Source organism: Galeopterus variegatus, unplaced genomic scaffold (assembly GCF_000696425.1).
Source record: "Galeopterus variegatus unplaced genomic scaffold, G_variegatus-3.0.2 Scaffold515, whole genome shotgun sequence".
Lineage (NCBI taxonomy): Eukaryota > Metazoa > Chordata > Mammalia > Dermoptera > Cynocephalidae > Galeopterus > Galeopterus variegatus.
Genome location: NW_007726626.1, coordinates 452,758 through 475,278, shown reverse-complemented (window position 1 = coordinate 475,278; position 22,521 = coordinate 452,758). Strand labels below are relative to the sequence as shown.

The following is a 22,521-nucleotide window of genomic DNA, read 5'->3' as shown; positions in this document are numbered from 1 at the left end:
TCTGAAACTCAGTGAACCACACTTTGACAAAATTTCCCTACACCTAGAAATGTTAACCTACAGCTTGAGGCTGTTGTTTTTCATACTGCAAGATGCTGGAGAAATGGAAATACATAACACAGTACTATAATGTCAATACTTAGCAATACGGAATTACTTCATACAATTCACACACACACACACACACACACACACACACTTGATTTTATACATATATATAGCAGATTTCATATATAATATATTTTAAACCTTGACAAAAAATTAAATGATTTAAGAATACAATCCTACCTAATTTGAGGAAATATGGAGTTGGGATATCTAATACTGACAAATTCTCTAGATAATCAAGGCATACCTTTTTAAGGCTCAAGCCTAAGTTTGGCAAAATGGCTTTGGAGTATTTAAAAAAATTGATTTAATTCAAGGCCTCTCCACTATTAAACTGTGCCCTTATAAGTAGCAGAGGAAGTTACATGAGTTTCAGTTTTCCTATATGTGAAAGATAGGCAATAATACTTATTAGCTAGTTATTGTAAGCTTAAAGATAACATATGTGAAGCACAAAGAACATAAAGGCAATCAAAAATGGTTAGTTATTATTTAAATGATTTTTAATAAATACCTCTTTAAGATTTATTACATACTTTGCTGCCTTCTTCAAATAGACTGACGATCATTTAACCTTTCTTTCATTACTAATGGTCATTATTTCGAAAGCAATTACTATGCTGCAATAAAGTATTATCTCCAAGGAATAAAGAGCTGCGTAAGCCTACTTGCTCGCATCTAGAAAACCTTTGTTATTATTCGAGTTCATATTTTAATAATAATTTTGACATCTTTGTTGGCTGCTACTTTTTGCCCTTAGTGTCCCTACAGATAAAGGGAATTTCCTAATTTTGGCAGGGGATTTGCACATGAGAATCTCCAGGAGTATCAAGTATCTGTAGGTTGGTAATGCAAAACCAGCAGATCCATTTTCTTTTAGTAAGAAAAACTACAGAAAGTGAAGTGCTACAAAATTTTTGTGGTTATTGTGAGTACAAAAGAATATATTGAGAAAACATTTTATGGAACCTGACTTATTAAAAAAAAAGATTTAGAAATATTCCTTTCACTTATTCTTCCTTTGCCATTTTTATTTGCTATTTTCCATTTACACAGATCTGGAAAACCATATTCACAAAGAATGTAAGAAATACATCTAAACTAAGAGTCAAAAGGCTCTAAAAAAGGGATGATCTCAGGTCCTTTCCTAAAGTATCGTACATATCATGCATGCAATGTATGTTTAATATCACAGGCAATACGTGTGTGAGAGTACATCACAGCCTACACTTCAGCAAAACTACACCATTCTTCCTTCTTCATGTATTCTCCATCCTCTGCCCTCACTGTTTAATCTCTCCCTGGTCTGAACTACTCACACCTAGTCTGACAAGAAGCCTTATGCTTCTTTAACTTTCACCTCAAAGGCCACCTACTCTACCTTCATGATGACATATGACTTCCTCCAGAGTCTAGTGCACATTCTTTGGGGATTTACAGCCCAGGTCTCTAGAAGGTTTCCTCTGTTTAAAAGGTCTCTTGTGTTTATAGAGGACTGATTTAAAACATTCACTTCTGACAAAGGCCACACCAGAGATAATTAGGGAGTCCTTGGATTTAGCACAGAGGGACAAAAACACAATCAAGAAATTGACAATTCCTTTTAAACACAGAAGATCTGAAACAATTCAGACGAAGCAGTTTTAGAGGTGTGCTTGGGTTTACTGAATACACCTTTAAGATTAGAAATCTGAGGAGAGAAACCAAATCTTTGTTTTATAGATGCAACAAAATAGGCCTGCCATGGTAAATACATCATTTATTTTTTCTCACAGAGAGATATTTAACTGCATAGTGCAAATAAAAGTCGCATTTTCCTTCTACTTAAGGTTTGTTAAATGAAATTTATGTTTTTAAAATGCACTGCAAACACCAAAAACTGATAGTATCATTATCAGCTTTTAAATCAAAACAGCTTGCTATCTGGTAAGGACAGGAGAACCGGTCGATTTATTTCATAAAACTTTATGTACAAAGAGACAGTGTCTATGAACTTAATGGAGAGAAAATAGCGTCTGGAGGGGTAATTTTTATTACAATTTATAGCGGGATTATCCATACTCCACAGTTTTTAGATTTTATGGAACCATGATGGCAATGCAGTGAGCTGCAGTGAGGGAGAAGGCATAATTTCTTCACCCTGACTGGGAAATGGAATTGGCATTACTGTTATATAAGAAACCTAGCAGACCCTATTAATTGCCTGGGTCCAATCAAAACCATTATTTATCCTAGATTCACATGTAAAATATTTTACCTGAGACTAAGAGAATAAATAAGAAACTAACTGTAATTTTCATATAGCAATACCTTTACATTAAGACTATTTGGAAGCCATAAGAATATTTCTTACCCGCAGGGGTTCAATTCCAGAAATTGTTAAAACCTAAATCTTACCAAGCATCTATAACGTATCACTAAATGTTATTCTTCAATATTAAGTACTATGAAATAAACTTGGGAAACAGTAAAAACAATATACTCAAGAACCCCAGGGAACTATAGATGGCTCCCTGACATAAAGGAGTAACAGCCTTGGGGACGGTATTCTCTGCAAACACTTATGAGTGTTTACTGTGTGCCAGACACTGTATAAGGCAGTAAAACAATGAGAGGAGAAGTTGTGAGCGTGTGTGCGTGTGTGTGAGCGTGTGTGTGTGTGAACTGCCTCACAATTTGGTATATATCTTCCTAGGAAAGAAGGCATCTGAACCAGTCTTTTGGCTGAGACAGAAAAGACCTCTCTTTTCTTTCTACACGGATAAAGTAGAGTGTCACCATGAAAAGCCACAGAACATGGCTGGGACATGAGACATATTTAGTGGAATGACAACAGACTGGGGTGGAGGGGTAGCAGGGGCCAGTGTGTGAGGATGTGACGAGTCTTGCTGGTTATCATTTTATGTTATGGTGTCTTCCGCTTCACCATACAGGGAAAGATTTCTTTTATGATTATGGTTTAGGACCAATACTGGCCACAGCATTCCTTTTTTTTTTTTTTTTTTTTTTTTCCTTTTTGAGACCGGCCGCACCTCGCTCAGCCAGTGAGCGCTGTGAGCGCACCGGTCATCCCTATACAGGATCGGAACCCGCAGCCCAGCGCCGCACTCTCCCGAGTGCGCCACGGGCTCGGCCCTGGCCACAGCATTCCTAAGCATCTCATACAAAACGCCGTACTCGCAGCGGCTACATTCGTTCATTTGTTCTTCTGACTTTTCATTCAACAAATATTTATTGAGCATTTGTGTCAAACACAATGTTGGGGAAATATTACCTAATGAGGCTTAGAAGATATTTTCATGGAACTTAAATTGTAGTAAGGAATTTTGGGAGACCAAGTCCTGCTAGGTCTTCCCTCCCCAGGAAACTGCAAAACCCATACACCATAGGATTATCTTTCTAATTCTACTCTATTTCTAATGAACTCCTACACCCATAGCTACTAAGAAGGCAGTTCCTCTGATCAATTCTCTCCCAGTTTTACCAAATTACCCTACATTCTGTCTTCCTGAATTCTCTCTGTCCCATGACCTAATTCTCCGCTTTAATTTCATTTTCTCTTTGTGACATTTCAGGAAACTGGTTTCCTTGCTCAGTGGTTTCAGCTCTTAGCAAACTTGCTAATAGCACACAAGTTGGCATACATATGCTTCAATTTAGCCAACAAACATAATTCATAGTTTAAAAAAAAACACAAAAAACTAAGTACAGATACACAGAAAGTAACGTGTTTTTTCTACTAAACAGAATCACATACAAATATACAGAATGGGAAGTGGGATGAGGGGGTAGTTTTCTTTCTGGCCCAAATTAAATATCGTCTTTAAAAACAAATTCACATAGTAGAACTCTAAAAACAAAGAAGATAAGTTAGGTTTCAAATTCAGGCTTGAGTTTTACTTAGAAGGGAAATATTCACTGCACTCCCTCCCTTCCAACCCAAAGCTAGCTGGGAAAATCCAGGGGCAAACCTAGATAGAGTTTCTCCGAGTCTTTCAGTCCACGTTGTTCTACAATTCTACCACTAGATGGCAGTACAAAGACTATGATTTTTAATATGACTTCTGGGAAAGGTGATTTGGTTAGATATGGAAGAGAAAGAAGCATCAAGATCCAGAAAAGGTAGAATGGTGAGTGATGGAGGGAGAAGAGAAGAACTTGAGAAAAGGAAGAAGACAGGAAAATGGAGAGAAAATGGGCAGTGAGAAGGCAGAGAAAAGAAGGTGCAGCCATGGAGGGTACTTTCAGAGGGAGGTGTAAGAGAAGGGAAAAGGGAAGGGGCTGACTTAAAGGTGGGAGAGCTCCAGCCGAGTCTCTTTCAAATTTTTTTGGACAAGAGCCACAGTAAGAAATATATATTTCAGCATGATCCAGTATACACACATGCAGAATAACACAGATTGGTTAATGAACAAGTTTCATGAAACAATACTGATTTTGGTGATGCTCTCAGATTTTTTTAATGTACTTTTTATTTCATTTCTTTAAAACCACTGATTGTGAGCTACCAAATTGATTTCAAGATTCACCAACAGGAAATGACCCACAGTGTGAACAACACTGATTTAGTGTATTATAAACTAGAGCTTGCTTTTAAGAAGAGTTTGTTTTAAATACTACTGTGGTTGGGAGTGGGAGACATTCCTGGCCACATAAATGGTCCATAAAAGTTGTGCTGAATAGATGAACTAATTATTAGAAGAAAAAAAAAGATGATGAAGCTGCCTGGTCATGAAAAATACACATACAATTGGCCAATGATCAAAGTAGCATTTTGCCCATATAAAGATGGCTGGAGAAAGAACTGAGTATGGGATTATTACTCTGTAAATTGTTAGCTCTTCTTTTATGTGTTAGATAGAAAGACAAATATCAATTAGTTTTTTTCGAAAGAATACAAAGCAGAATGAATGCCAGTTAATCAAATTCTCTATTAACAATAGAAAACAGGCAGAGTGAAAGAGTGGAGTAAACATAATGTAGTTTGGAAAAGAAAAAGAATTATTAAGGGAATAAGAAAAAACAGGGAACAGAAACCACAGCCACAGAGGTCTGAATTATTAAAAAGCTAGTTTAAAACAGTGCTGGCAGTGATTATAAGACTAAGTTTCCCTCTTGGATCTTACATTTTTTCTTCTCTTACTTGTTCCTACCAGGCCTTATGAGTCACTGGGTAAAGTGTTTATTTGCTAAATACATATATATACTTACAGTAAGTATAGATGCCCAAATATCATCAAAATACTTCTATAAATGTTTGCAATCTAATATATAAAATAAGATTTCCTCTGTAGCATAATAGCACCTGTACTATGTGAAATTAAAAGTATTATATATAAAAAAGTCATTATTCCAGGAGAGAAAAAATTTATTCTTAAAAAATAAATTATTCACAAAGGAAATGGGAGATATTATACATCAAAATCCAATATATAATGTTCGATGCATTAAATATTATCAGAGAAAACTTTCCAGGTGTGGTGAAAAATGAATATGGAGATCACATCAGAATACCGTATTAGTAAAACATCACATTTAAGCATAACTTTATTTAAATGTAAGTTAGGTTTTCTATTATAGGAGAAACTTGTCCTAACAAATAAAAATGTTGTGCTAGTCTATTTTATTCAGTAGTTCTTAACATCACTTTATAACAGAATGAACCAAGTCCATTTTGTTAACATCTTGCTTTAGCCACTTTACCTAACAAATGGATCTGTCTCTATTTTCACTTCCTTAAGTAACGCCTACCTCTGAATGAAGCAATATCTACCTCTTAAAGTAGACCACCCTGGGTATCCATACTTTCTCCTTTTTCTCTCCCCCCACCCACCACCCCCTGGTACTTTTATTTACTATTTAACTGGAGGAGGTGGGGAGAGCCAATCAAACTCATCTCTTGGTGTTTTATGGTCTATGGGGAGCTTACCTAGAATTTTCTCTTTTCTGTTAATTTTCTTAGAACAATGCAGACAGCTCTGTCTCCTCCCTGAGCCATTTATTATCATGGAATCTTAGACTAACCCAGTTTATGCCAGATGAAGCAGTGAAATTGACAGATTGTAGGTAAATAAGAGCATAAGAAGCCAATTTTTTGGTGGAATCTGTTCAACCTCTTGTGCATGCCCAGAAGTGAAAAAATACAGATTAAGTTTCTACTCCATGTTGAAAATCAGGTAAAAACAAACAACAAATCACCAATGTATCTGTATAAAATAAAGCATTCTGAACTCCAAGTTAAAATTCAATTTTTCAGAAATATGGGCTGCCTGCTTTTCTCTCACTATAACAAGTTCCTGCATTTGTTTTAATAATGATAATGGTGAAACACTCACGTCCTTTCAGAGTGAATATTTAAGAAGAATAACCAAAACCAGAAATATTTCAGTCCCATTTCCCAATGAACAACATTAAAATAATAAATTAAAGAACATAAGTAATTAGAAGGCTTGTTGATAAAAATCAAATTCAGAATTTAAGGATTAATCTATTTAGTGGTCACCATACTTAAGAGTAAGTAGAAGAATAAATTTACCAAAGGAAGATATGGTAGTAGTTTAATCACTCAAGAAGCAAAAACAACTGTGCACAGAAGCAAAGGTCAGCTGCCCAGGACTATTCCGGTCATATGGACTGATGACACCAGGATTCCACTCAATGGTGAACTAAAAGAAGGCAGCCATGTGTAAGGCAGAAAAAAGAAGCAAGTCTATGACAAGAACCATGACCTGAAACAAGACATTAACATCTACAAGTGAGAAAGCTGACAGCAGAAGAAAATTAGCGAAACAAAGAGATCAGAAATGGGGAGTTCCATGGGGGCAGAACTCCAGTTGCACTCAATGGGAGAGGAACTAGGGTCATAACTTCCAACAAGCTTTGCAGCAATCACTGTGATGACCGTATTTCCCTTCACAAATATAAATGGCATAAGACTAAAAATACACTTGTGGCTTCTTCCTGAAGGCTGCTGAGAAAAGAAACAGCCTGTAGGAAGAAAATGGGGTGTGAGTATTTGAGATTCGCCCATGGCCACATCCCTTTGAAACTGATGAATGGGTGCTATGAAAATATGGTATATTTTTGGAGCTTTCTTCACTGTGTCTATGTCTAATTATAATAAGAAAGCAATACTCTTTTAAAAGGAGGAGACCAAAGAAATCACATACCCAAATCATGGTTTCTTAACAGCTCTCGTATCAACATGCTCTATTCAGGTATTTTTGGGAACAAGTACATTATACTCAAGGATCTAATCACACAATTGTTTTTAATCAGAAATAAGCGATTATAAGTTATTTTCCAATTATGACACTATTCCAATAAAAAGTCTGAATGCAATAAATATGTTTAGTACAATTCTGGTAAACTTGGCTGCTGGAATTACATTTGCACACAAAAAAAGTGTGGCTAGGTAGGAAACTGGGGGTAGGGTCTTTCCCTCTAGGCAATCTATTTTATTACTGTCATGTGGACATTTGCTTGCTTTTGAATGGCTAAGGAGAAGACAATAATGGGGAGAAGGATAGGAGGAAATAAAGTATTTGCAGGCTGATAAAGAAGAAAGGAAAGTGGTCACGGAAGAAATTTGGGCTATAGTGAAATATCCTCCTGGTTACAACAGGCTTTTTTCATGCCTGGCTGTTCCAAAGTCACTGACCAATCACACTGTATCCTATCCTTTGCAGGATATCCTATCCAAGTATTTGCAGGCTGATAAAGAAGAAAGGAAAGTGGTCAGGGAAGAAATTTGGGCTATAATGAAATACCCTCCTGGTTACAACAGGCTTTTTTCATGCCTGGCTGTTCCAAAGTCACTGACCAATCACACCCTGGCTTGAGTTTCATTCCTGAACACTGAGGTTACCTGTTCCTCCAGCTACATAGAAAAAGGACCAGCTCAGGTATGGGACGGAGGAGATAAGTCAACATTTTTTTTTTTTAGCTCTTTAACTGGATTTTCAGACTGGTTATGGTATTGTCCTTTAAGTATCTTGAACTTCTAAAATGTAATACCTATTAATATTTAAATGTAAAAAAAATGCCTTTAATAGACACATACAAATTATTTTGGGTTCATACTTTGTTTTCAGTTACTCTCTATAATCCACTTGACAATGAATGAAAAACATTTGATTTTATATTTATATTATTTCGGTACTGTTTTTATAATTATTAATGGGACCCAAATTATACTTAACTTTCATTTTTATTTGCTTTTCATCATTAATCCTAGGTCATTATCTTCTGTTTTTGCATTTCCTTTCATTTTTCCATTAGGCGTCTTTTTCCTAACCATTTTGTCAACATAATCAACTGACTTTAGAATTCAAATTAATTACAGCAAGATGCAGGTTACTTCCACAACATAATATAAGCAATAAGATGCAATTAAAGATTTTGCTTCTACAATTTTTCCTTCTCTAGCATTATCCATTTTAATCTCTCTACTGGATTACTCTGGACAGCATACATATGTACTACACTGTCTCCCTCTTTTAAAATGCCTCTCTTGAGCCGGCCTTTCTCCAGTTCCTCCCCACCCAGGCCATGCTTGCTCGTGCCTCAGTGCCTTGGAACCTGCAGTTCTCTCTGGAAAGGTCTTCTCAAGCATAGAATCCTAGACACTCGTACTCTTCCATCAAGGCAATAATGAACTAAGAACAACTCTGCTACTAAATATCTGTAAAAACTAATGACAATTCCCTGAGTAATCTACCAAAAATCTCCCCAGGCTCAACTGAAATTCCTTTATGAGGTCGAATGATCACTTTAGGGATTATTCTCTTACTTCTCAGAGAGGCCTTTGTTGAGTGTAGTAAAATTGCACCCTCTCCTGTTATCTTCCCACCCCCTATCATGCCTTACTTTTCTTCATAGCATTTATACCATCTGACATATTGTCTCTCCACCAGAATGTGAGGTCCATGATGGTAGGAACCTCATCTCATGTTGGTTCCTCATCTTGAAACCCCACTTTGTAGAACTGTGCTTGGCAGGTAGTAAATGCACATGACATACTGGAGGGAAAGAGAATCCTAAACATGCCTAGTCTTGCATCAAGATGAACCAAGAACAACTCTGCTGTGATTTGTTATGACTCTCTATGCTATTCTCCTAAATTTCTGTAAAGCTAATGCAAGTCTTCTGGAAAATCTACCAAAAACTTCCGCAGGCTGGACTAAAATACCTCTATAAAGTTGAATAATCTCTTTGGGGTCTTGTTTATAAGTATCCTGTCTCAGGATATGTGGTAGCAAAAATCTCCTCTTCGTGGAGAGCTCTGCACCTCTCAGTACCATCATTTTGGGGGGTTAAATACTACTTGTCCTTTTGGGATCAAGTGGGAAACTGTCCTCTTCAGGAGACCTCTGTGACATCCTCCCTCTTGTAGCTCTTTTCTAAATTATATTTGTTTACCACACCTTCTAGAACAGCATTCCATCTTTCTTCATATCATATATTACATTCAAGGCCTAACTGAGATATCTGGGTGCTCTGGGCTAGCTAACAAGGTGCCATTCCTTTAGACCCATATTCTTTTCATACTTGGATAGGGTGAGGATCTTGCCTCATTAGAAAACATCTTCATATCCTTCTATCGTTAGTCAAGAATCCCTTGTGGAAGTTTCACCCACCACTTACCCAAACCCTCACCATCCCCTTCTAAGCATTATAGTAAAAACATTTCTTCCAACCATACCACCTTGTGTGAAATTACTTTTGTCAATTACAACTTCCTCTATTTACGATTATAATTAAATCCACTCCACTGGGCAAATCCCTGGCTAGTCTATGTTTTAGTCCAAACTCTGTCCACAATTAATCACTTATTTGATTGTTTCCACAAATGTTTTGTTTAATGTCGAGATCTCCCATTAGACTGTAAGCACTGTGAGATAGAAGCGCTATCTGTTTTGTTCCACACTGTAGCTCTAGTGTCAATAAAATGCCTGATAACAATAGATGCTCAATAAACACCTGATTGCACAGAGACTCAATTCACACGTTACGATAACTTAGACATGGATGCGTACATTCACACTCCTGCGTGTAATGTTGACATATAGGGTAATCTATTTCTCTCTCAAAAACCAGACATGTTATACCAACTTTAAAAGTAATTAGTCTCTACAATCACCTACATTTAGGAGTTACATTTTGTATCTTTATTACTAGCATTTTTGAAGTCCAACTTCCCTACCGTGTTTTCTTTTGCTCATCCATACCAGATATGTAAGTCCTAAAAGGGAAGGGAAATAACCATTTCATTGCTGGCCCAGTGCCCAGCTGCATATGTGCAAAATAAAGACTTGTGGAATTACTGAAATACCCTCTCTTTTATTCATTCTATGAGGAGGGCAGGCATCCTCCACTAGACCCTTTACCATTAATTAATTAAATAGTAAAAAACTTATAAAATGCTATAGCAATATTGGTAGAATATGGTGATTGTAAAAACTTAACATAAGCTAATAAAATTAGAAAATATGGGATGTTTCCAGAAAATTTCTCGTACTAAACTTTCATCCCTTATCATCTGTTGTAATAGTGACTGTGAGAAGCATTTCCATACCAACTTCTTGGGGCAGTTTTTCTCCTTAAAATTCAACGTTTTTTTTTAGCTCCAACATTCTGTTTTTACAAGAAAGAGAAGAAACTTTTGAACATTGTTGCTTCTGGTACTTTTGGGGGAGACACAATAGTCATAAAAAATTGTAAACATTCATTGATACTTGACCAGTGCTAGATATTTACACATTATGTTCTTAATCTTCCAAATAATCTTCTAGGATAGATCATGTTATCAGTACCTTTTTATCACTAATGAAAATGAGGATTAGTGCGGTTAAATAATCTTCCCATATCCACAGCTACAAGTGAGAGAACTAGGATTCTAACTTATACATCTTTGGTCCCAAATTTCATGTTCTTAACAACCACAGCAGCACAGTTCAGCAGGCTTATGACTTAATAAATTTTTATTCTTGATATGAGAAAACTACTGAATAAAAAATACTGAATGAAGCTAACAAATACACTCATGTAGAGAACAAATTACATGAGCATGAGTTTTAAAGTTCTTTTGCAATGACACATTTTCCAGAAAATTAAATTTTGGCAATATACTTTATACTTTCTAAATAAAAATAAGCTCTCTTATAAAATGATAATGCCAAATAAAAGATATCACTTTGTTTCCTTCATTGGTGAATCAAAATTATATAAAAGGTCATGAACAACATTAAAATCTATATTAATCAACTTCACAATGAAAGCAATATTTCTCTTAAGTGGTATGACACGAAGATTGGATTCTGATGTGTACACATACACACATACATAAAATAATGTAATATGCAAGGTTGTATGTTTCACCACTTGTTAATTCCTAATTCTTAAAAACTTGTAATCACATCTCTACATTATAAAGGGAAATAAATACCTGATCTGGCCTTCAGTTATGTTATTATTAATATTCAAATAGCTTTGTTCATTTTGATCGGAAGTATTAGCAATATCAAATAGGGTTCAACTCAAGTAAATCCAAGAAAATGCTCTCTAATCTTCTCTTTGTCCTCTTCCTTTTCACTAGTGGGTGGTGGGACCTATAAGCTCCTGGCCCATAAATAGCACAGAAAGAGAGGGAGGCTGTCAGGTGAGCAACAAGTGTCTGCATCTCAAGTTTGCAGTTTAAAATCCCTGTATGCCGTGAATCATGAAATTTTAACCTGATTAAAATAGGAAGGTGAATTTTACTTTACGTGCTATGAAGAAATTCACTGCAGATAAAACAATAACTTGCCAATGGTGAATGCACAATATTGTATTATATGTTGGCCAAAATTTCTCAAACTTCATAATGAAATGTTATTTCTAGGTATTGAACCTTAACTTATACAAGAGCCAAAACAGTGTTATAAAGCACTTATAAATTATAAGGCAGTGTTTGATGTATTCATCAATCATATTTTAATTATAGGTCTCAGTAGTAATACAGTGTCAAAGCAAAAAGTAATACAAAATAAGTCTTGATCCATCACCATTTCTAGGTTCTGAAAACAAAATGCATACACGTGTATTCAGTTTAAAAGGGAATGAATAGATGATTATAGGCATTTTACATTTCTATATAGGAGTAGCTTATTTTTTAGATACATGGGTAGGGAAAAAAGAATAGATGGCATGACAATTCCTTCTAATAAAATTTTTAAAAAATAACTTAGAAGTACAAAATCACATCAGAAGTAGAAAATAACCACATACCTATCAAATTTAATTAAATAACTAGGTATTATTACACACATTCATGTGGCAAAGTATCTTACTGCCTTCTAAACCCTAGAAGGAAATATTAATACTGCATTTTGAAATATTTCCATTATGATGAGTCATCCTGTTATTTAAAATAATAACTTAAGACTTATAAGAAGATAAGAACTCAGGCGACATGACACTTTTACAGCCAAATACTTAACTCCAGAATTATTTTAATGGCAACTTAATTTACAAGTTACTCAAAAGTCAATAATCAGATTCCAGGCATTGCAACTTCATGACATTTTACATTATTGCCTTCCAAATAAATTCCAGTTGAACTAAAAGAAGAAACACACTGATTTCCTTTTAAAAAATAATTTTAACACTCATAATTTACACTTCATTAGCAATTACACTAACCATAGACTACCCTTCTATCTGAACATTTCAAGGTAAGCACTATTTTGCAAATTTAGATACCTGAATTCTAACATTAAGTGATTTGATAAATAAAAAGACTGAGTAAAACTGAAGCATATACCTATAGAAATATGGGGTTGGTTCCTACTAAACTGTGCTCTACTCAATGGCTTATCAGCTGGTGTGTCTGGGATGTTCTGCACAGAGATCTCTGGATGTACTGTATGCATATGATTTAGGTTCTGTTCACTGAAAAATGAATAGTAAAAAATCAAGGCTTTTCCTGTGTCTCTTACCTTTGCCATGGCTTCTCCCATCCTCCAAAAGCGGCACGACAATAGTGTTGTTCACATTTCCAGGTGACCGTACAGCTGTGTAGACAACAGGCACCGACTGGACCACCACAGGGATGCGGTGAACGTGACTCAGTTTGTTAGACTGTAAATTCATGGGACTTGAGGGCGGTACAGGATGGATAATGTGCAAAAACTGCTGGCCTCCCACACCAGAGGCAGAGGCAACAAGGGGCCCTGGAGTTAATACTGTTGACGAAGATGATGCTGAAGACACTGATGTTATAACAGTTGGGGATGAGGCTGGACGACTAGAAGATGATGAAGAGGTTGAAGTTGAAGACGGTGAAGAGGCAGACGCTGTCATGGAAACGGGGGAGGATGAAACGGCAGTAGGGGATGTCCTGGCTTTGTTTATTGACAAGTCCACTGGCTCAGTTTGTGTTTGGAAGTGATCTACAGATAACGAGTCCTCTGGGGGCTCCCCTTTCACATTATTTAGCAACAGGGGAACAGCTTCCATATCGGGGTAGTTGTGGACGTTTGGAGACTGTGGGGAGAAAAATGGAACACATATTTATCTTTGTTAATCACACATTTAATAGACGCAAAATTTATCACTTGAATGCTTATTAATGTTTTTCTTATTGCTATGAGATATTAATTCATTTTTCAAATATTTGAAGAATTGTTCTATGACAGTTACCATGATTAAAACGAAGGGTACAAAAGTACAAAACAGAGTAAGACAAGGCATCTACCCTAAAAATATTTTCATTCTATTGGGAGAGATGGACCAATTGTTAAAATACAGCACAGTACTGCTCTATGGAAGAGATAGAGGCTGTTGGAATCTAAAAATCAACAGCAATTTTACATAAAATCTTCTACAAGTCCAGAATATAAAACATTATCTACTTAAAACTGTATAAAAGCAACTTATTTAATTAAAAACATTCATTTTGTTTGTTTGGTCCATCACTACACTAATCTCAGACTCCTCTGTTATAAACAAATGGGAATTCTGCCTGATTAGATAATCTGAAATATCCTTTCAAACTCTAAAATTTTACAATTCATGATTCTAACACTTACTCAACACTACCATAATCTGTAGATGCTACATTACCTGGCAATGATACTGGGAAAATTCACTATGACATTTCTACTTTCATATTGGCTGCAAGAGCTACTGTACCACACTCATTCTGAGCATGAAAAAAGGATACAAAGTTCCAACCTCCCATGCCTGATCACTAAATTACTAAATAGAAGTCATTCTAAATAATTGGATTATAACTTAACTCTTAGTGTTTGACAAAACTTTTCTCAAAATAATGTACACAACTATAACAGTTTAGAGAATAATAATACTCTTAGAAAAACTTATCTTGAAATTATAATTTGTCAATAATGTTTTGTTTAATTTCATATGATGACAATAGTTTACCCAAGTTTATTTGCATTCTTTTAAATTTTAGTGAGCAAAATTTAATAATATTAATAATAAAAATAATTCCAAGATTTTATGTAGACTAATATTCTCAGCATGAATATAAACCTATTCATATTCCTATTTATTCATAAACTCAACAGATATTTATTGAATATCTGTGTCCAAGGCCCAAAATGGCCCAAGAGTTCCACTGGTATGTGTCCATCTAGCCTTAACAGAGAGAAATAGCCTATCACAGATTACTTTGGTTACATCTAATTTGACTAGACTAACATAGACATTATTGTTCTATTATATGAAGATCAAAAACTTTTTTTCACCTTTATTATGGCATCACAATAACATTGCCTAAAATTTTATTAAATTCATTTATTTCATTCTTTGCTTAATAAAAGATTATGGTTTGAAATTCCCCCTAAAACTTGAGCATGCATTTAAAGGGACTAAACATGTTTCTTAAAGCCTTTCTTTACAGAATATAAACTGCAGCTCCATTCAAAACATAGATATAATAGGCAGTCATACAATGGTATTTATTCAGCAACAATGAGAAAAGAAAGAAAATAAGTCAACAATGGAACCAGATCAACTAAGAAGGGAAATGGGTTGATGTTTTAGTGTTTCTTTCTTCTTAGCTAACGTGCTTACTTACCTATAAAAACATATGAATTAGAAAAAAATTAAAATGAATCATCCAAAATATCTACTATATAAAATACTAAATGACCAGATTTTCATTTTATATGCTGAAATTGAGAAATAAGTTAAAGTCTTCTCAAAGATGTTAAGTAACAAAAGAATAAAACACCATAAATTGAACTACTTCTATAAAAAGCTATGAGCATTATCTACTCTTCTAACTAGAACAGTATTTCAATTTATTCTCAGCATTATCATTTAATTTCTTCGTAGACCAATATAAGATGTTTCTTATGAGAATGTTATACCCATATAGCAATTTTTTGTTGAGGCTGCTTTCATAAAAGATACCAACTGGTTTGTCATTAAAAATAGCAAATACATGAGTAAGTGCATATTGAACACCACTGTTTTGTTAGACTTTAGATATACTCTTGATTATTTTTCCTCTTTTTACTGTACTATAATATCCAAAATCCTTATTTTGGAAAAAGTGATTACAGTTGTCCCTCGGTATCCATAAGGGATTGGTTCCACGACCTCCCAGGACCAAAATTCAAGGATGCTCAAGTCCCAAATCCAGCCCTGTGGAATCTGTGGAGATGGATATGAAAAGCCAGCCCTCCTTATCCATGGGTTCCACATCCCACAAATCCTGAATTTTCTACCTGCAGTTGCTGGAACCCATAAATGCAGAACCCACAGATGTGGAGGGCCGACTGTATTTCCACCACAGAACTTTTCTCCTTCTACTACTTTGATACAAGGTTCCTACATACATTTACAAACCAAGGAGTGTGGACTAGTTCTTCATTGTCGAAATATTTCATAATGTAAACAAAAGACTTATTTGGCAAATTCTGACAATATGGTAACTGGAAAATATGGGGCTTCTTTGCAAAGAGCTTGCTTCTGAGGCACGAAGCTTCACTGAGCTTTGCAAACCACTTAGACTTCTCTACATTATGAACAGGAGCCCATCTTTTATAGGTATCTGTTTAATCCCTCACTGAGAAAAATTCCTACTCCTTAAGCTGTTTTATGACAACAGAAGAGTGTTCCTCTTACAATTCTGCTGTATATATTAGAAAGTTGTGAAGACTGAATATTAAGAGCCCCTATGCACTTTAAGACACTTGAAAATTACATAGATTTTGAATGAACGCAAGCCAAAACATAGAAAATGCTCACAAAAACAAGAAAGGATAAAGCAAACCTTTGGACCAAAGACATTTTATTTGGAACCTTGCAAAAATTATGCATGAATTTATAACTCCAAAAATCACAGAAATACAGGCTGGTTTCTTTTTTATCTGTGGCAGTTGAAACGTAGACAGCATATTCAAAAACAATGTCTCATCAGTATAAAGAGGACACATTCATCTGTTTACAGTGTTGACACAGCATGATATCCTGATGGCCCAGACTAATCTCTCATACTATGATAATGTGGCAGGTAAAGCCATCCATAATTCCAGTTCAGGCTGCACATACATATTTTTAAAACCAGCAATACTGTAAAGCTATGGTTTCGAAATGGCTGTGGTACACTTTTGTTCCTCCTTGTAGGGAAGAGAAATGACCTGAAAGGCTCCATCCTGAAATCATCATTAGGAATTCACTTCTTTACTTTTAGGAAGAGGAAAATCAAAATGCATTGGTTCTGAGATTTATTTCATAAATGTGTAGCTGTAGTGAGGAGGTGGGAACACAGCAGGCAGCCAAGAGTGGAAAAAAAAGCGGAGGGGAAATGATGGAGCTTGGATGTGTTGTCCCCCAAAAACTCATGTGGAAATCTGAGATCCAACGAGGCAGTGCTGGGAGCTGTCTGAGTCGTGGGGGTGGATCCCTCATGAATTGTGTGGGGGGAAGGGGTAATGAGTGAGTCCTTGCTCTATTAGTTCCCATGAGAGCTGGTTGTTTAAAAGACCCTGGCAACTCCCTCCTCCTCTCTCTTGCTGCCTCTTGCCATGTTATCTGCTTGTACCTACTGGTTGCTTCCACTTTCTGCCATGAGTAGAAGTAGACTGAGGTCCGTGCCAGATGCAGCTGAAATAAACCCCTGTTCTTTATAATTACCCAGTCTCAGGTATTCTGTTATAGCAACACAAAAACGGACTAATACAGAAAACAAAGAGAAAGTGCCAAAGAAGTACTTGCAACAGCTATAAAGAAAATAAAAGGACTACATGTACTATGGAAAGTGAGAGGAGATATGGGTATTCTACCCAGGGAACAGCCTCGAAGAAGCAGAACACCGAAAAGACCAGAAATAACAAAAGAGGTTGTGAAGTTTTAAACATGAAGAGGAAAATAAACTTCTATAAAAAGAACATACAGGGCCGGCCTGGATAGTGCGCCATTTGGGAAGCGTGGCGGCGCTCCCGCCCGAGGGTTCGGATCCCACATACAGACCGGTTCCCGCTCACTGGCTGAGCGAGGCGCGGGAGCAACACCGAGGGTTGCGATCCCGTTACCGGTCCCCGGTCCGGTACGGGGGCAACACTGAGGGTTGCGATCCGTTGCCGGACATGGAAAAAGACAAAAAAAAAAAAAGAACATACAAAGAAAAGCATACTAAAATTTTACCCTTGGTTACTAACTCCTCAATTCTTGATACAACATGACAGAGTCAACTAAATGGTTTTGTTTTTAAATAAAAGCCCATCAAGATTTTTGCCTGGGAGTGGTTACTCTAGCTGAATTTTTGTTGTTACTGTCCATGGTATGGAAAGATCAAACATTTAGTATGTTCATGTTATGAAACAAAAAACAGTGTTCCTTCTAAAGACATGATTGTATGGGAACATTGAATTTTTGTCAAAGAGAAGAATAATTTCATTTTCCAAAAAGATTATATAAAAGCCGTTGAAAGAGTCCACACTAAAGCTTATATTTTTTAATAACATATATGCTTTGGGTTAAATGTGTCTCCCAAAATTTCTTGTATTAGAAACGTGACCCCCTCTGTAAAAGTGTTAAGAGGGTGGGAAATCCAATGATGGTATTTGAAAGTTGAGGCCTTTAAGAGCTGTTAGATTGTGAGGACTGTGTCCTAGTGAATGGATTGATCCATTCTTGAAATAATGGGTGTGACTTTGGTGGCTTTTTAAGGAAAGCTAGTGAGGTTAACTCGCTCTTGCTCAGTCCATTCTCACCATGTGACATGCTGCATTGCTGTGGAGAGTTCACCACCAAAAAGAAGGCTCTCACCAGATGTGTTTCCAGGACCTTAGACTTCCCAGCCTCCCAAACTGTAATAAATAAATTTCACTTCTTCATAAATTACCCAGTTTCAGGTATTCTGCTATAAGCAACAGAAAAAGACTAATATAGTCTTTTTGTACCAAGAAATGGGGTGTTGCTTATAACAAACACCTGAAAATGCGGAAGTGGCTTTGGAACTGAGTAACAGGCAGAGACTGGAAGAATTTAGAGGAGCAGGTTAGAAAAAGCCTAGATGGTACTAAGGGACTGGAAGACAAGAAAACCAGGCAAAGTTTGTAAGGTCTTAGAGATTGGTTAAGTTGTGGTGACCAGAATGCTGATAGAAATATGGAAAGTAATGGCCATTCTAAGGAGGTCTCAGATGCAAACAAGGAAGAGCTTATTGGAAACTGGAGAAAAGTCACCCATGCTATAGAGTTGCAAAGAACTTGGCTGCATTCTATTCATGCCCAAGAGCTTTATGGAAAGTGGGACTTAAAACTCATGAACCAGGGTATTTGGTGGAAGAAATTTCTAAGTAACAAAGCATTCAGGCAGCTGTGTGGCTACCTGTAACCACTTAACAGTGAGTTACAACAGAAAAGGATGATATAAAGTCGAAATTTATAATTAAAAGGGAGGCAGAGGGTAAAAAATTAGAAGACTCTCAACCTGTCCTCATAAAAAGTAAAAAAAATATGTTCAGTAGAGAAAACCAAGGGTATAGCCAGCAACTGTTCGCTAAGATCAGGACAGAAGGGATCATCAAGAGAATGCAAGAAAGGCATTTCAGAGATCTTTCCTCCCATCACAGGCCCAGAGGCCTATGGAGACTGAATGGTTTTAGGGAACAGACCCAGGGCACCACCCATGGGCTCGATGCCCAGGGTCACCTCGGGAAGCTGCTCCCTGAATTTCAGCCCAGCACTCCTCAGATGTCCCAGCTATAGGTGAATTGGCCCCAGGTGCCCCATCTGCTTTGGAAGATACAAGCCAGAAGCTTTGGTGGCATCCCTGTGGAGTTAAGTCTGCAGGCTCACAGAATGTAAGAGGTTGTGGAAGCATCACACCCAGACTTCAAAGGATATATGGAAAAGCCTGCAGGCTCAGGAAGAGATCTGTCATGGGTGGAGTTGCTTCAAAGAACCTTCACTATAGTAATGTCAAGCTGAAATGTGGGGTTGGAGTTGTAGCAGAGAAACCCCACTAGGGCCACACCTAGTGGACTGCCATGGAGACCCCATAACTTTAGAGCTACCAGAAGGCAAAACCAGCCTGAGAGCTGAAGCATGGGCTGAGGCCAGGAAAGCCATAGGAGCAGAGCTGCCTGAGGACTTGAAGGCCCAGCCCCTGTACCAGTGTGCAGAAGATGCTGAACATGGAGCCGAAGTAGATTACTTGCCAGCTTTGAGATTTGATGCCTGCCCTTGCTGGGTTCAGGATATGATTAGGACCTGTTATCCCTTTCTTTTGGCCTATTTATCTCTTTTTGAACAGGAACATGTACCCTATGCTTGGCCTACCACTGTATCTTAGAAGTAGATGACTTAGTTGATTTCACAGACCAGACTTTGGACTTTTGAGCTGAAACCAGTTAAGACTTTGCAGGTGGAATGAATGTATTTACCTGTGAGAAAGACAAACTTTGGGGGCCAGGGGCAAAATTCTATGGGTTAAATGTTTTCCCCAAAAGTTCATACATTGGAAACTTGACCCCCACTGTAACAGTAGTAAGAGGGTGAGAAATTCAATAATGGCATTTGAAAGATGGGGCATTTAAGAGCTGACTAGATTGTGAGGACTGTGCCCTGGTGAATGAATTGGTCCATTCATGGAGCAATGGGCATGGCTTTATAAGGAGAGCAAGTGAGAAAGTTAGCTCTCTTGCTCAGCCTATTCTCACCATGTGACACCCTGGTCACCACAGGACTCTGTAGAGTTCTCACCAAGAAGGCCTTCCCCAGATATGTTCCCTAGAGCTTGCATTTCCCAGCCTCCAAAGTGTAAGAAATAAATTCTATTTCTTTATAAATTACCCAGTTTCAAGTGTTTTGTTATATAAGCAACAGAAACGGACTCATACAATGTATTAAGAAATAATTGCATAAATACACACAAAAGTCCGGTGAGGTAAATATAACAATATGCTTCATAAAAAAAAAAACGTGTGTGAAAACCTAAATATAAGCAGGATTACATTGTTACATATTGTTTTGTCTAAAAGCCAGAAGTCCGGTGAGGTAAATATAACAATATGCTTCATAAAAAAAAAAAGTGTGTGAAAACCTAAATATAAGCAGGATTACATTGTTACATATTGTTTTGTCTAAAAGCCAGTTTTACTCATAATAATCCACTCAATAAAATATTACCATTACATTCTAATGAGCATGTTCTTTTTAAGTGATTTGGAGATTACATTTGAGCTTTTCTAGTCGGATAAACTTTTTCCTGAATAATCATTTTAAAATGTAACTCCAGGTTTAGGCATTTTGTTGAATGAATGTAAAAATGAATCTAAAACCTCCCATGTGTTAGTTCTTAGAGTACTAGATGTGTGTCCTACAGTTAGCCATTACCATCAACTGAATCTTATCATGGTCTGCCAGTAAATAAAAAGCATTTTTAATGGTGTTTGTATATTTTAATCACTTGGAAGTCTTAAAAAGAAACGTATGTCTCGGCAACATCCCATCTCTGCAAAGTTCTCCTGAAATTCTTATATGCAGTCAGTATTGACGACTGCTTGGATAATATTCTACTAAATATTATCCAAGACTTACAGGCTGTCTGTTTTGTCTTCAATGGCACCAAGGATTTTTAGAGATGTGGCCCGCAGGTGCACACATGTGCACACACACACACAGACACAATGGCCCTAACTATCCAACCATCCATCTGTCCATCATTTAAATAAATTATATTTCATTTTAATTTTACAAATTTTTCAGGAAATAATTTCATGGCAGTTTTTAGAAAAGATTATAAAGTGACGTGCCTAATGTTACATAATACATGGCTTAACTGTTACAAAAATCTTTGTTTTGTAGCCTGTTGCATGATATTATGGAAAGAAAATTTGATTTGAACACAAAAGTCTTGATTACAAGACCTATGCTTATCACTTGTTAGCTGTGCTATCTTGGCATCATCATTAAAATTCTCTAGGTCTTAACTTATCCATCTATAAAAGAGTCATATTAATTCCAAATTCACAGAATTGTTGTAAAGATTGATTTGAGGGCATTAAATGCTTTTAAGTAATACTGAGAAATGTGAAAGACGAGCAACTGAGCACAACTCTGTCTTCTTAAAACTAAAATTTCCAAACAGAACTTAATCTGGCACTAAAACTACCTCAGAAGTGATTTGACTCCCTGAATGCAGCATAAGATATATTCTGATGCAGGATTGCATGAACACTGCCATTGCAAAGGTACAGCATCTGCTGAACAACCAAATAGATGCATGTTACAAAAGAGGCTAAACAAGTCATCTTTAGGGATCACTTATGATTAAATAATAATAATATAAAAACACATTTTCTCTTAAAATATAGAAGACAGCCATTTGACACTATTTAATTTTTTTCTATATTCTTTAGTTTAATTAGATTGGCCCACAGGAAGATTATATAAAAGTTGATGTAATACACTTTAAAAGGTCCAATTTCTTAATTCCACAATATAAATAATCTATATCAATCTCTACTTTAGTGTGTTATCTATTTTGACAATAATATATAAATACATTCAAATAATTGTTTTGGGATATCGGTCATACTTTAACAGTGTTATCATGGGATGAAACAACAGAGCATATTTGTTTTTTGTGTCTCAGCAGAAAATTAGTTTATAAAAATTTCACTGACAGTGATTAACTAAACATGTATCTTTTATGGGAGGTACTTAAAGAAACTTACTGTGCACTTCATGTAAAAAAGAAATTAAACTAAATCTATGACTCTGCATTCTGTGATCATTTGAGCTTTTAATTTATACTTCATTATTTTAAATACAAGTACATTTTAATTAAAGAGCCAAATTCCTTTTTAACATAATGTACGCAGCAGGTAAAATGCTTTAGTTTTCATGCTTTGCTTTCCCTTATTAGCAAATGAAATTTTAAAGACATAAG

General features: G+C 36.2%; 1 protein-coding gene across 1 annotated transcript in view; it reads right to left on the bottom strand.

Annotated features, from left to right (window-relative positions):
* KLF12 (Kruppel-like factor 12) overlaps positions 1–22,521 on the bottom strand; it is a 422,257-nt gene that overhangs the window by 127,830 nt on the left and 271,906 nt on the right. Inside the window, exon 4 of the mRNA XM_008569592.1 lies at positions 13,086–13,632. Within this exon, the coding sequence (XP_008567814.1) occupies positions 13,086–13,632 (547 nt within the window). The remainder of the gene's footprint in view (positions 1–13,085; positions 13,633–22,521) is intronic.